The sequence below is a fragment of the Camelus dromedarius genome, chromosome 14, assembly GCF_036321535.1.
Source record: "Camelus dromedarius isolate mCamDro1 chromosome 14, mCamDro1.pat, whole genome shotgun sequence".
Taxonomy (NCBI): Eukaryota; Metazoa; Chordata; class Mammalia; order Artiodactyla; family Camelidae; genus Camelus; species Camelus dromedarius.
Window position 1 is genome coordinate 33,016,478 of NC_087449.1, and position 14,312 is coordinate 33,030,789.

Consider the following 14,312-nt stretch of genomic DNA (forward strand, 5'->3'; position numbering starts at 1 on the left):
ATAACACTGGGTTGAAGGCTGAAGGATTATAGGCATTTGAGGCAAAGAGGAAGGCTGATGGGAATAGCATGAGCAAAGGTAAGTAATATGAACTCTTAGAAAAACAAAGGGGGGCTGATATTCACATATGCACACCTCAGCAGCCCTCCTCCTGATCAAGTCAGGGGAAGGGGCAGTCTTACAGTCATTCTTTAATTGATTTGAGCTCTGCCTGAGCTTCCTGAGATTATGCCTGGCCAAGCCCAGGAGTCACTAGGCTATGAGCACGGACATACACCAATAACATTGTTGATTTGCTGCTAAATACAAATGTGCCCCAAAGTTGTGCTCATTTCCTAGAAGGGAGAGTAACACAGAAGAGCCCAGATCTTAGAATCAGCACCAACCACATGAGTAGTATCTACTCAGGAAAGTAAACCACCTTACTGAACTTCCTTTTTCTCAGCTGTTAAATGGGGAGAATAAAACCTACCTCTCCCAGAGGACTGCTGTGAATGAGACAGATACTCAGAGGGGTGCCTAGTGGAGAGCTGGACCTCAACAGGCACTAGTTCCCACCCGCCCTCCTCACATTAGCCTAAGCTAGTATCTGGTAACAGCATGTCCCAAAGTACAGAACCCAGGTCAGGAAACTAAGACAGCCTTCAGAGGAGTCATGCAGAAGAATGAAAGAGAAAATACAGTGCAGTTTCAGGACTACAGAAGGAAGCAGGTTACCAATTCCTGTTATCCAGTGCAGCAGTTTGGCATATGGTTTAGAATAAGAATAAGCCTCATTTGATTCCAAGAGACGGTATACAGCATTCCAGTTAAAAGTTTGGCCGGCTAACAGCACAAAAACCTAGTCCTAAAATATGTGACTAATTCAAAAAGGAATTTATTTCTTTGAAAAATTTAAATTTAAACAAATGAATAGCAAAACATGTTTTGTTAGTTATCAATAATAAGGCAAAGAAGGATTTCATACTCTTTTCCATAGAGCAGGTTTGCAGAGGACAGAAAAGCTTCTTATAGTTTATATTCTGGTTGAGGCTAGTCCTCAGAAAACCCCGTATTTTTCTCATCTCCGTGTTAGGTAAGAGCACTTCTTGAAATCTTTGGCAAAGTCCTTCCTCTTTCTCTCAGTTTTGGTCACAGTCCTACTCAAAAAATTGACGGATTGAGATTTACAATCCCCATATAATCTTTCATCTAAATACTTTATGCTCATTCCTAATTTTTACCATGCCCCACTAGCACACCCAGTTATACACAGTGCTCTACTCAGTCTAATGTGTAAAGCTGAAGGAAAGAAGGTCAAGGGTAGAATGTCCAAAATCGTAAAAATATATTTCTCTTCCCTCCACCCAGTCAGCAGAAGGTACTCTGGTACCTATTTTAAAAAAAGTTTCACTCCCCTCCAACAGAGGTTCTGCCTTCTTAACAACACAGTTATAAGCATATGTTTCCTACAACTTTCTTCAAGTACTTCTTTTCCAATGGCTTCATATAACCAGGAATAACAACTCAAGATATTCCTTCAAACATGAAATTTAACATAAATATCAAGGTCTCCCTGCAGGTCTTTTTCCCTTCCTCTGACAGAGTTACGAAATTGGCCAGGGGTAGAGAAAAGTAATTGTCATAGCTGTTCCAACACAAGCTCACAGGTCTTCCCACAGAGTCCAGGGCTTGATTTTACAAAACTGCTGAAAGGGTATTCCCAGAATGATTCCAACTTGATTTGGGATTATGGCTACCATACACACTCAGTCTTTTCATAACTTACAGAAAATCGAGGGGAAAAAAAAAACAAACCTATGAGGCGACCAACTCACAAACTCCAATGACCTGTTTCAATTCAACTCAACATTCAATTTCTGACAGGGAGGAAGACCTGACATTGAGGAACAGAGCACCTCTTACGCCTCTTGGGTTAGGAAGGGCATTCAACACAGAGGAGGTCTCTGATAATTCATCAAATGCATTCTGAAGTCATCTAGAATGGAGGTCGCAATTTGCTGTGCTTGGGGGTCTGCCTCACTGTGCTCCTGGATGTCACACAAAAGCTGCAATCCTTCCTCTTCGACTAACATTTTGCAGTATTTGCTGGCTGAAAGAAAATCAAGCAAAGAAACTTGATGGGCAAGCTGGCATTTTAAATATTCTCAAGTTACCACATTTGCCTTTTTGAAGAAAGAATACAAAGATTTGAGCCCTTTGACACAGGAATTAACAGATAAAATGAGTCAATTCAGAAGAAATACACCAACAATGCTTGACCTGTGTAATACTATAATAGATGATATTTTGTTTACTTCCAGACAACTTTATGCTTCAAATGTCTCTAATCCTCACTAAAAGGATAAGAACTTCTTTTAATATAAAAATAATATAAATTTCAGTTTCAGGCAATATGTGGAGCCAGATAACCTGAAAACACCAGGTGCTGGGTAAAAAATAATTGAAAAAAATTTAAACGCACAGTTGAGTGTACAAAGTAAAGGAATTTGTGTCCAGGGGTCAGACACAAGAGCAGAAAGGACCAAAAGTTCATGTAACCAACCTAACCTGCAACTATCCTAGGGTACTTTCGCTAACCTAGGAATTTAGATTTTAACTTAAGAAGTTAGAAGCAGAGGAGAGGGTATAGCTCAGTGGTAGAGCATGTGCTTGGTGTGTGCAAGGTCCTGGTTTCAGTCCCCAGTACCTCCATTTAATCAGTCAATCAATCAAATTTAAAAGAAAAGAAGAAGTTAGAAGCAAAATCAGTACATAAAGGTCATCCCACAGTGGACTAGACAAAACAATGAAACATCTTTTTCTTGGCCTGGGCTCCTGGGGAGAAGTCCTTCCTGAGAATTTATAACCACAGTCCCAAGTTGGTAGAAGGTTTGAATTTATACTATCCTAAATGTTCTGGGAAACTTTGAGCTGAGAAATTAATATAAGAATTAGTCTAATCTCAGGGAAGCCTCTGGAACACTTGACAGAAGCAAATACAAAGCTGTACTGAAAGGACATGTCCACAACTCAGTCTGAAAAGGATTCTCTTAATCAGTCCAAGAGCCAATTAGAAACAAAGAAATAATGACCCCAAAACACACTTCTAAGGCTATTACCAAGAATGCAGCACAAAGAAACAGAGACAGAAACTTTTTTTTTAAAGGTTACAAAATGTGCAGGACAGGTTGAGAGAAGGTACAAGATAATTCTGATATGTGTTATAAGAAAAGAACAAAGAAATAGGTGGAAGGTAATATTTTAAAAGAAAATAAGAAAATGGCTGGAAATTTTCATCAATTTTGTAAAGTATAACCATGACCTGAAATCTAGAGGCCATATAACAAAATACTGACTTGTGGAAACAATGAATAAAATCAAAACAATAAAATGGAAAAAATATTTGTAAAAGCTCCTTCAAATTAAAAAGAAAAAGACCAACAAACAGTAGGCAAAAACTGAACAAAGGATATCAACAGGCAATTCAAGGAAAAAGAGTTAATAGTGGTGACCTAGAATCAGAGCACTAGGTGAGAACCCAGCTCTGCCAGCGCGAGCTGTTTTAACTTTGAGCAACCTACTTACCCTCTCTACACCTCTTTCTCTCATCTATAGCATATAGATAACAATAATGCTACCCCTTCCTTCTACCTGTTGTGAAGACTAAACGAGTCACTCATAAGAGCTTACAACACACACAGCCTGGCAAATAATAAATACTCAAAGGTCTAGTTGTAAATATAGTTAGTACTGTTGTAACTCAGTATACTGGAGTTTGTTTCCGAGCCATTCTGACTGACTGATCTGCCTGTATCTATTCACATGCCAGCACCATTTAAAGAGAAGTGCTAGGGCAAGCTCCTAAAAACATTTTTCTTGGTCAGTTCTTTCCTGCCACATTAATTTTAGAATAATTTTCAGATCCCTCATCTCTTACTCATTCACTTGAATTGCATTATATTCATAAATTGAAAAGAACTGAGGAATAGGTCTCATAATCACTACAGGCTTTTAAATTATTTCTTAGTTTTCTGCATAGAGGTCTCATTACTTGTTAAAGCTATTTTTAGATATTTTAGGCTTTTGAGAGTTAAACCTTTAATTCTAAACATTATACCTTAGGGTTTTTAGTATAAAATTATAGCCTATATTTCTTTTATAATAAAAGCAAAAATTTTAATAATAATTCTTAGCAAAGAATATAAGCCAAAAATTTCCAAGGGGAATTTAAAACAGGAAAACATGGAAAAACATTTAATCTGCCTGGGAAACAACTCCTGACTCCTGGTCCCCCAGCCTCCCACAAACCATTACAAGGCCGCAAATCTATGTATTGCTATAGGAGGAGTATTCATGATAAACTATTGAGTGAAAAAGAGTAAGCTATAGGACAGCATGTACCGAAAGAGCCCATTTTGTTTAAAAACATTATCATATTCATATACAGTACATATATAGGAAGTTATCTGGAAGAATAGTTATACTTATCTAATTAATAACAATACTTGCCTGTGAGGAATAGGAGTGCAAAGTTTCACTTTCTGTATTGCTTGACATCCACCCCCAAAAGGAGCATTTTTGAAACTAATACAAATGTTTTTCAGTTTCTTTTGAAAGAATTAAAATTAGGACACCGAAGAATAATTTTTTCGAAATTCCACCTTGAACTTAATCCTTATACAGAAAAATAGTTGGGAACTATTATGTTTTGAATACATACGGTTTTTACTGCAGACATGATACATGGCCCATAGTGCCCAGAGTTGGACCTCTGGTTGAGAGAAGTTGCCAAGGAGTGGGAAAAATGCCTTAAAGGATCTAAAAAAGTACAAAGAAGATGCTGACTCAGAATGCAGGCTAATATGAGGGATATAATAATAATTTTCAACATTTCCCCTACCAGGGTCAATTCCTCAATGAGACAGATGTATTGCTGAGCACATAACTGGAGCTAGCATTTAAGAAATGCCATTCTGTGTTAGACATCACACATTCAATATCTGATTCCACCCTCAATCTTGCATACTGCCGGCCTCATTTTATAGAAGAAGAAAACTAAGTCTCAGAGACTTCCTAGAAGTGATTTTCCCAATATCACAAAGAAGTAAGATTTGAACACAAGGCTATTTGATTCTAACACTTTATCGCTGTACCATGGCCTCTACATAGTGAGTAGACTGAGGACAAGATTTAAGAAAAGCACTGCATCATCATTAAATTACCTGTAGGTCACCAATGCTGTCATCTTACAACTTGAACTTGGCCAATTCTGGATGGTTGCATACTATACAAAAAGAGAAACCAGGATTCTAGTATTGTATTCCATCATTTCTAAAGGGTCATAATAGGCTGTTACATGTCAAAACACAGGATTGATTACTCAAATTTAGGTATACCTAACCTGACAAAATATCAATGAGATTAACCATTTTATACGTAGAATATGAACAAAGTCATGTGGAAAACAATGCAATAAAAGGGGGCTTGTTTTAAGATAGAAGACTGCGAATGCATCCATTCCTTCCCTAAATCCTATGAAGAGAATAGTACGTATTGTTTAAAATAAAAGAAAGCAAACACACACAGAACAAAGCAGAAGGAAAATGGTAACTGAATTAATAGATCTAGTATGGGGAAGGTTAAAAATAAACCATTCTGAACAGAACCCTCAAGAGAGTTAAAAATTTGGCACACCAGTTGCTTTAGGAAGTGAGATAAGACATGGGATTGAAAATAGGAGGACTGGTTGAAGCACCAAAGGACTGAGACTCCCAGATCTCCTCTACAACCCCTAACAAAAATTTCTGGACTGGGCAACCCCATAAGCAAATGACAAGAACAGGGGGCTAAAGTAAAATCCAAACATAAATGCTAAGGATCCCCTGTCCCCAACTCTCTTCCTCTAGTGGGTGTTCAGATTGCTGGCAGCCAAGCTTATAATTTTCAATCAGGAGAATAGAAGATTCTTCTTCAGGTAAATTCCAACCAGTTCAGGACAAAATATCTAATGACACTGACATTGATACACAACTAATTCAGATCATTCTATAGTGAAGCCCACAGTTGACAAGTTCCATCCACCTGTACACACCTTCCAAAGAGCCCCACTATTAGATAGGAATGGACAACTGAGGATCACCATATAGTTAAAAAAGGGGAGGAAGAGGAGTGAGAGGAGAAGGAAAGGATGATGGAATTAAGGAAGGGAGGAAAGCAGGGAAAGAGGAACGAAAAGAGGAAAGAGATGAGGAAGATAGAGGGATGGAGATGAGAGAGGCAAAGGAATTTCCCAGAACTGAAGGAAATGACCTTCCAGAGCAGTAAGGCCAATGTAACAGATGAAAATAAACCCATATCAGAGCACATCACTGTGATTTCCAAACACTGAAGAAAAAGATCTTAAGGCTTCCAAAGAAAAATGGCAGAGGACTTCTCAACAGTGGAGCAATGCCTTAAAAGTTGTGAACGGAAATTATTTCAGAACTAAAATTCTACACCCAGCCATTCATCAACTAAATGTGAAAGTAAAACAAGGCCTTTTCAAACATAAAAGGTTTCAAATTTTCTCTTTTATATATCTCTTAGGAAGCTACTGGAGAATGTGATCCAACAGAATGAGGGAGTACACCAAAAAAACAAACAAACAAACAAACAAACAAAAAAACAGGAAGGTATGCAATCCAAGAAATGGGGAATTCAGCACAAGAGAGCAAAGAGAATCTCCAGGATGACAGAAAGGAATATCTGGGATGATAGCGGTCTAGCAGATACACAAAAACATTGATCAGATGGCAGAAAGACAGAAGGCTTTGGAAAGACATCTCTGAGAAGCTAAAGCGGACAGAATGTGTTTGAATGTACTGAAAGGAGATGTATACTTGGAATACAGGAAAGAGTGTGCACAGGGACAGGGAGAAAGGGGGAAAACAAGTTGAGAGATACTGCCTAAAATTGCAAAGTCAAAAAGTAGAGATATGGAAGTAAATACTAGAAGAAATCACTTAAAAAAGAACAAAGTAGGAAAGAGAGCTTTAATAAGCCATATACAATTGTTTGCATGTATAACTTTTATAAAAGAAAAAATATCAGAAGGAATGCAACAAAGTGTCAATAGAGATTAGCTTCGGGTGGTAGGGTGTGGGTGATTTACAATGTCTTCTTAATACTTTTCTAATCTTTCCTGTTTTCTACAATGAACACATATTTCAAAAACTCTTATGATCCAGAATAAGTTCTCTGCAAGAAGAGATGACTTTGGATTTTGTAAAAAGGAATGGTTCTTATACCAGATCCTGGAGAAGAGCACTCCTCTGAAGGTCATGGGATATCCAGGGCTGTTTGTCAGATGTCAGGTGAGCTATGATGCCTGCAGCAAAATAGCTGACTTCTAATTCCTTGCTATGGAGCAAGCTGCTGATATGCTTCACCACATCTTCAGTCATCAACTTGGAAGAGAGTTCTCTGACTTCAGCTATGTTGTTCTACAGGCGAGATGGGGCAGAGAGTACCAAGGACAAGAGAGGAAGGGAGAATCAGGAATTGGTTCCCCCTCCTCTCCTACTGCTCAGATACATACAAAAACAGTCCCATTCTCCTCCCTCACAGTTTAGCCTAACATCTACAATCCCACCCCCCTGATGATGAGGACAATCAGTAATAACAATCGCTAAGCACTTACTAAGTGCCAGGCACTGCACTAGACAGACCAAAATGTCTTATTATCTGCCTTATGTCATTTAACCTTTAAAATAGTTCTACAAAGAAATTTGACTCTCAGCAAGACTAACTTGTCAGGTTCACACGGCTAGTAACTGGTTGAACTGGAATACAAATCCAGGTCTGACTCAAAAACTTATTGCTCCTGGGGCCAACTATATGCCACATTAGTGTTAAGTTTAATAGTAACAATGAAAGGCAGATAGTACTTTATTTTATATATTGTATTAGTTTTCTATGCTGTGTAACAAATTATCACAAACTCGGTAGCTTGAAACAACACACATTTTTCATCTCACAGTTTCCGTGGGTCAGGAGTCCAGGCCCTATTAACCTGGGTCTCATAAGCCTTCAATCAAAGTGCTGGCTGGGCTGCATTCTCATCTGGAGGCTCCACTGGTGGAGTCGGGGGACTACCTCCGAACTCACTCAGACTGTTAGCAGAATTCATTTCCTGTGACTACAGGAATAGTTTCAAGTTCTTGCTGGAGGCCACCCTCAGCTCCTAAAAGCTGCCCATAATTTCCTGCCATGTGGTCCCTTCTCTGATCACTTACTTCTCTAGAGTGTCTGCTAGCAAGGTGGATTTTCTATATATTGTAACATAATCACAGGAATGATATCTTTGCTATATTCTATTAATTAAAAGCAAGTCACAGGTCCTGCCCACATTCGAGGCAAGGGGTTACAGAAAGACATGAACACCAAGAAATTGCAATCACTGGGGGTCGCCTTAGGGTCTGTCCACTACACAGAGGAGAAAAAAAAGGTTTAGAGGGGAAACGCAGTCAAAGTGGACACAGCAGTTTTACTGCTTCTTCTGAAACTGCTTTCAGAAAAGTATAACCAACAGACTAGTCTGTTGAAAAGGGCACATGGCCCTATGCTGAAAACTGTCCTGTTCTGGATGGTATCTTCCCCTTGTTTTCCCCAAGACCAGCTATATTCTTCCTGTCAATAGAATGATTTCAACAGAAACTGCAATGTTTTTAGATCCCCTGCCCTTCTTCCCGAGGCCAGCTATATACTCTGTCAACAGCATGACTTCAGCATTAAGTCTATCAGATGGTAGCCCCAAACAAGAAGAAATGAGATGCTTGATAGCATCCTTAGCATAACTGTTGAGAAGATGGGAGCTACAGCAGAATGTGGGTCTTCATTCAGAAAAAGGAAGGAAAATGGACAACCTCACTAACCCTCTGCATTCTGAGAGGCTCTCAAAAAGACAAAAAGTAAAAAAGCACTCTCAGGTCAGCTACTAGTAGGATACCTAGCATTGTATAGGATATATGATGCTTTAATCCACCTTTCTGGCCTGATTTCCCATTGCTTTTCTTCTTCCCACCTTCTCCCCAAATCCCAGATATTCTGCATTACAGTGTCCCCCAAAAGATTACATCTTCTCATTCCTCCCTAGCCAAAAATGACCTTTGTCCCTTCCTTCTACTCTTCTGTACCTTTCAGGTTTCCAGTGTTAACTGTGTATTCCTCTCTGTGAAGTCTTCCACATCTACTCTGTTCCTAGTCCTGTATGTGCTAGGGATACAAAGGGAAAAACACAGTCCCTGCTTTCAAGGAGTTCATGATCTAGAATCAAACGCTCTCATGAGACTTGGTGCCTCCTTTCTAGCACTTACTGTAGTCGGTTGTAAATTAGACAGCTATCTGTATAAGAGTCTAACACCACCTCCCCAACATTAGAAGTACCACCAGCTTGATATATTTCACTTATCTGTGTCATCCACAACACCAGCCTAGCAAACTGCAGGGGCTTACAGTATGTCTTCATTACTTTCTGTAAATCTTCACCTTTATCTTTAGGAAACAAAGAAATTTCTCAATAAGAGATATTTTAATAGAGAGGAAATATAAAAGTATAAACAAAAGTATTTCTAAAAAAATCAACTGCCTTCTTAAAGAAGTATAGTAAAGTGGCTAATATTAGAGGGTCTGGAGCCAGACTGCCTGAATTTGAGTTCTGACTGTCTCTTACTACCTATGTAACATAGGGTAAGGGCCACTCTCTGCCTTAAGTATCTATAAAATGTTATGATGTATGGGTGAATACAGAACATAATGCAGCTCTTCCTATCCCTGTATATATGCCCTTTAGCAATGTGATTTTGCTCCCCCTCCCATCAAGGGGCAGCCTCCTCCTTTAATCTGGGCCTATCCATAGGCATAAGAAATACATACTTGGTTTTTGTCCCTAGTTCCTGACACAGAGCTCTTAAAATTCCTTGGAATTTCTGGAGTGATAGGAGCATCTTTGTTCTAATGAGGTAACTCTGAGCAGGCAACCAGATAGCTTCCAAATGGGGGCTGGATGCCAGAAAGACCAAACCTTGATTAGAAGCCTGGAACTTTCAGCCCTACCCCACAACCTCAGGGGGAGAGGAGAGAGGTTGAAGACTAAATTAATAATCAAGCATGCCTATGTGATGAGGCCCTCATAAAAACCCCTAAACAATGGGGTTTGAAGAACTTCTGGGTTGGTGAACACACCGAGGTGCTGGGAGGGTGGTGTACCCAGAGAGGGCATGGAAGCTCTGCACACATCCTTCCTTCCTTGCCCTTCATATCTCTTCCATCTGACTGTTTCTGTGTTGTATCTTACAATAAATTGTTATTAGCAGGGAAAGTGCCGTCCCAATTTCTGTGAGCATTCATTCTAGCAAATTACCAACCTGAGAAGGCGGTCGTGGAAAACCCCAATTTATAGTCAGTCAGTCAGCAGTAGGGTTCACCCTGTTAATGGTTGGCAGCCAAAGTGGAGGGAGACTTGTGGGACGGAGCCTTTTAACTTGTGGGATCTGATGCTAACTCTGTTTAGCCAGTGGCAGAACTGAACTGAATTGAACTGCAGGATACCCAGTTGGTGTCAGAGTTTGAGAAGTGGTTGTTGGAAACACCCCAGAACATGTAATCTGCTTTGACCAATGAGACATTAGAAAATGTGACATAAGCAGACATTTAAGAAGGACTTGTACAGTGAGACTTGTCTTCTATCGCTGCCCTGAAACTGCTAAGTGAAGAAGCCCATGGAGACACGAGGCCCAGCTAACAATCTGCACCAATGGTCAGAGAAGAGTCAGGCCATCCTAGAGCATCTAGCCCTAGCTGAGCCACCAGATGACAGCAGCTACATGAGTAATTCCACATGAGAACAGCAGAACTGTTCAGATGAGCTGAGTTCAAACTGTTGACCCACAGATTTATAAACAAATAAAATGGCTGTTGTTTTAAGCTGTAGTTTGTTTACAATAGATGACTCACATATAATGGTATTTATTTTATAAGGCTAGTGTGAAGATTAAACAAGTTAATGCATATAAACTGCTTATAAAAGTGCCTAGCATATAGTAGGTACTACACAAGTGTTAGTTCTCTTATTTTTGTAAATAATTAGTATTAACTCAAAACAATTCACCTTACCAAAAGACCAAGTACTTTGCTTTGTATTGTTGACTCTGAAAACGTCTGTGGAAAGAATATACAGGTTACTTTATCATGAAGAAAAGAACTTTACACATAAATTCAATCCTGTCTTCCCACCTCCAAGACTTGGATGAAGATTGTCAATCCTTGATTTTCAATAAAGTGCTTGCAGGCAGCTGGAGACTCATCTGTAAGATTCCAAAGTGCTTTCAAAGTAAACAAGAAGGTGACATCATCTAAATGCTCAGTAGTCTTTTGTTTTACTATTGCTAGAAGTTCCTAAAAACCAAAGAGACAGGGAGTTAGATGCCCTAATGACTGACTCAATTCCAGTAAAAGGAAAGCAATAGTTAAGGAAAGCTTTAGAACCAAACCTAGGTTCTACACCCAAGTGCTAACATGTAATAGCTTTGTGACCCACTTTCTCTCTATGAGTTACTCCTATTTTCTAGGGTTTTTTATGAGAATCAAAAGGAAAAAATTAAAGTTTAATAAGCACCGAAGCTCATACATATTACCTACTCCATTCATTTATTGAGAATGTTTAGTCAACACTTTCTGGAGTCAGGCACTTATTCAGGTAACAGAGATGGATTAAAAAAAAAAGTGGATTTTTCTCAGCTAAATAAAAGAATTTTAAGTTTTGGTAAATGCTCTGAAGGAAATACATAAAAATCTAAGAATTTTCTTTAGAAAAGGTGGGCGACAGAAGCCTCCATACAAAGGCAATATGTAAACTGAGATCAGAAGAAAAAGAAGATAAGCCAGCTAAGCAAGGAATGGGGATACGGGGAATGAAAAGGGGGAGGATATTCTAGGCAAAAAAAACCCCAAAAAGTCTGATGTTCTACGCCACTGAACAGGTCAGTATGATGAGAGGACAACACTAGCACTATAGCTTGAGGAAACAACTGACTTACTTTAACACAGATTCCAACATACCATTTCAGATCAGAATATTTCCAGACACAAGTTAAGCTAGTATTCATGCTTTCTTTCAAGCATATTAGACGGCCACATGAAAGGAAAAAGATAGCCATTTCCACTTAACTAGCTAACAAAAAGATACATAAAATATAACAACACTAAGCAAATCAGACTATGTCTGTTTTCAGAAGGAATGAGACCACCTCAAATATTTTACCCAACCAGGAGAGAATATGTCAAGAGAATTCACAAAAATAAAGCTGTGAGAGCCAAAAGAAGAATATGAGAGTGCACACAACACCGTAACAATCACCTACACAGCCAACAGGGTGAGTGGAAGCAAGGCAAGGGAGGGAGCAGGGGAAGTAAAGCTGGCCCTGAAAGTAATGACAGCTATGGTCAGGCCCATGGGAAGACACTTTACATATTTGATCTTAATGATACTCAAAATAACTGCAAAATATTCCTCTTACGTCAGGTGCCAGATTTTCAGATGAAGAATCTGAGGCAGAGAGGAAATAAGTAAATTATCTAAAGTCTATGGCTAGTTATTGGCTGAACCTAGATTGTTTTCATCTAAAGACTGAACTTTTGGTACCACTACCTAAAACTGTTTCTCCCAGAACTAGAGCACTATCCTTCCCTCCGTGTTACTTTAAGTACTTGCTCTCTATCAGTATGTCTATCTCTCTATCTCTATTTATATTGTTAGTATTCCCAATAACTTCAGTGTTCTTCCATCACATCATCTTGTCAAAACTCCTACCTTAGTTAAACCCTACTTCAGTCATACCCCACTCCCAAATATCTGAATACTGAAAAATATTGTGCTTGAGTTTCACTTTAAATATCTGTCAAAAATTTTCAAAATGGCATTCAATCCTAGTATATTTCTCAATGAATTTGCTCCAAAGGCTACTATTTCATAATTCACACTCCTCAAACTTTAATTGCCATCTTTTTTACTCCTCTCATTTGATTACTTCATCGAATTTTTCACTGAGAACTACTGCTATTCTTCCTAACAAAATCTACCACCCTACTTGCAGTTGCATCAATGTGCTCATTGTACTCTGTCTTCCTTTCTGCTCCAATCTAAAGCCAGTATGTTTACGTCTGCTCTATATACAATTCCTACACACACATAAAAATTTGGCATCAAAATCATTTCCCTTTGTCTTGCCTAAGTCATCAATTTTCCTCTTTTCAGACTTACTCTCATAGGTATAAAATACATCTTAATCTTAGGGGAAAAAACTACTAGCCCCATATAGCTATCTTTATTTCTCTGCTTTCTCATTACAATATGTCCAAAAGTTGTCTGCATTTCTCACCTCCCATTTGCTCATCATTATATATTGCCAATCAGGTTTTGTCCCACTACCCGACTAAAATAATGTAAGCAAGATAACTAATGGTTTCCATCCTGCCAAATCCAATGGTCAACTCTCTGTCCTCATCTCACTCAATCACTAAATAGCACTTGACATAATTGCTCAATTTTTCTTGAAGTGTTTTTCTTGGATTCTAAGACTCCACTCTCTACTGGTTTTCTTATTTGTTTTCTTATTTGTTTTGCTTTATCCCCAAACCTACCGGCTAGCTACCAAATATTCAAAAGATCCCACTTTTAACAGCAGTGCAACAGGTGAAAGCTGTAGGAATAAATGTAAGAAATACACAGTATCAACATGAAGAAAACATCCACACACTTCTGGAGGACATGCAAGACTGACTAAACGGAATAATATACATATTCTCAGAAAGAATCATTATGAGAGAGATGTCAATTCTTCAAAGTCAATCTATAAACTTAAACACAATCCCAAAGAAAACAGGGCTTTTTGGAAATAGATAAGCGGATACTGGTGTTCATATAGAAAAAAAGATAAGGATAACTGAAAGAAACACATGGAAAGATCTTAACTCTTAAAGGATTTATAATGCTAGTAAATAAACAGCACAACAGCACATAAATACATATATGAATTAACCAAACAGAATAAAGTCCAGAAATAGATGCAAATATACATGAGAATTTAATATATGATAAAGGTGGCACTGCGTGACAGTGGAGAAAAGATGAATTATTCAATAAAGGTTAGAGAGGCAACTGGGCAGACACTGAGAAGAAAAAATATTTACATGTTAAAAGAAAGAAAAAATAAACCATAGATTGAAAAATACTCCGTGGAATAAGGGAAAACTAAATAACTCATAGATAGTGTGCAATCAATCCCAGTCACAGA

The 14,312-nt window shown here is 38.5% G+C and overlaps 1 protein-coding gene across 1 annotated transcript in view; it reads right to left on the reverse strand.

The window, feature by feature from the left end:
- Window positions 1-1,927: 1,927 nt before the first annotated feature.
- The window catches only part of ZYG11A (zyg-11 family member A, cell cycle regulator), a 55,227-nt gene continuing 42,842 nt past the window's right edge, over window positions 1,928-14,312 (reverse strand). The window contains exons 9-14 of the mRNA XM_031465146.2: window positions 11,254-11,415; window positions 11,134-11,178; window positions 7,269-7,463; window positions 5,205-5,266; window positions 4,703-4,800; window positions 1,928-2,092 (exon numbers count right to left, since the gene is read on the reverse strand). Of these exons, the coding sequence (XP_031321006.2) occupies window positions 1,929-2,092; window positions 4,703-4,800; window positions 5,205-5,266; window positions 7,269-7,463; window positions 11,134-11,178; window positions 11,254-11,415 (726 nt within the window). The 3' untranslated portion in view covers window position 1,928. The remainder of the gene's footprint in view (window positions 2,093-4,702; window positions 4,801-5,204; window positions 5,267-7,268; window positions 7,464-11,133; window positions 11,179-11,253; window positions 11,416-14,312) is intronic.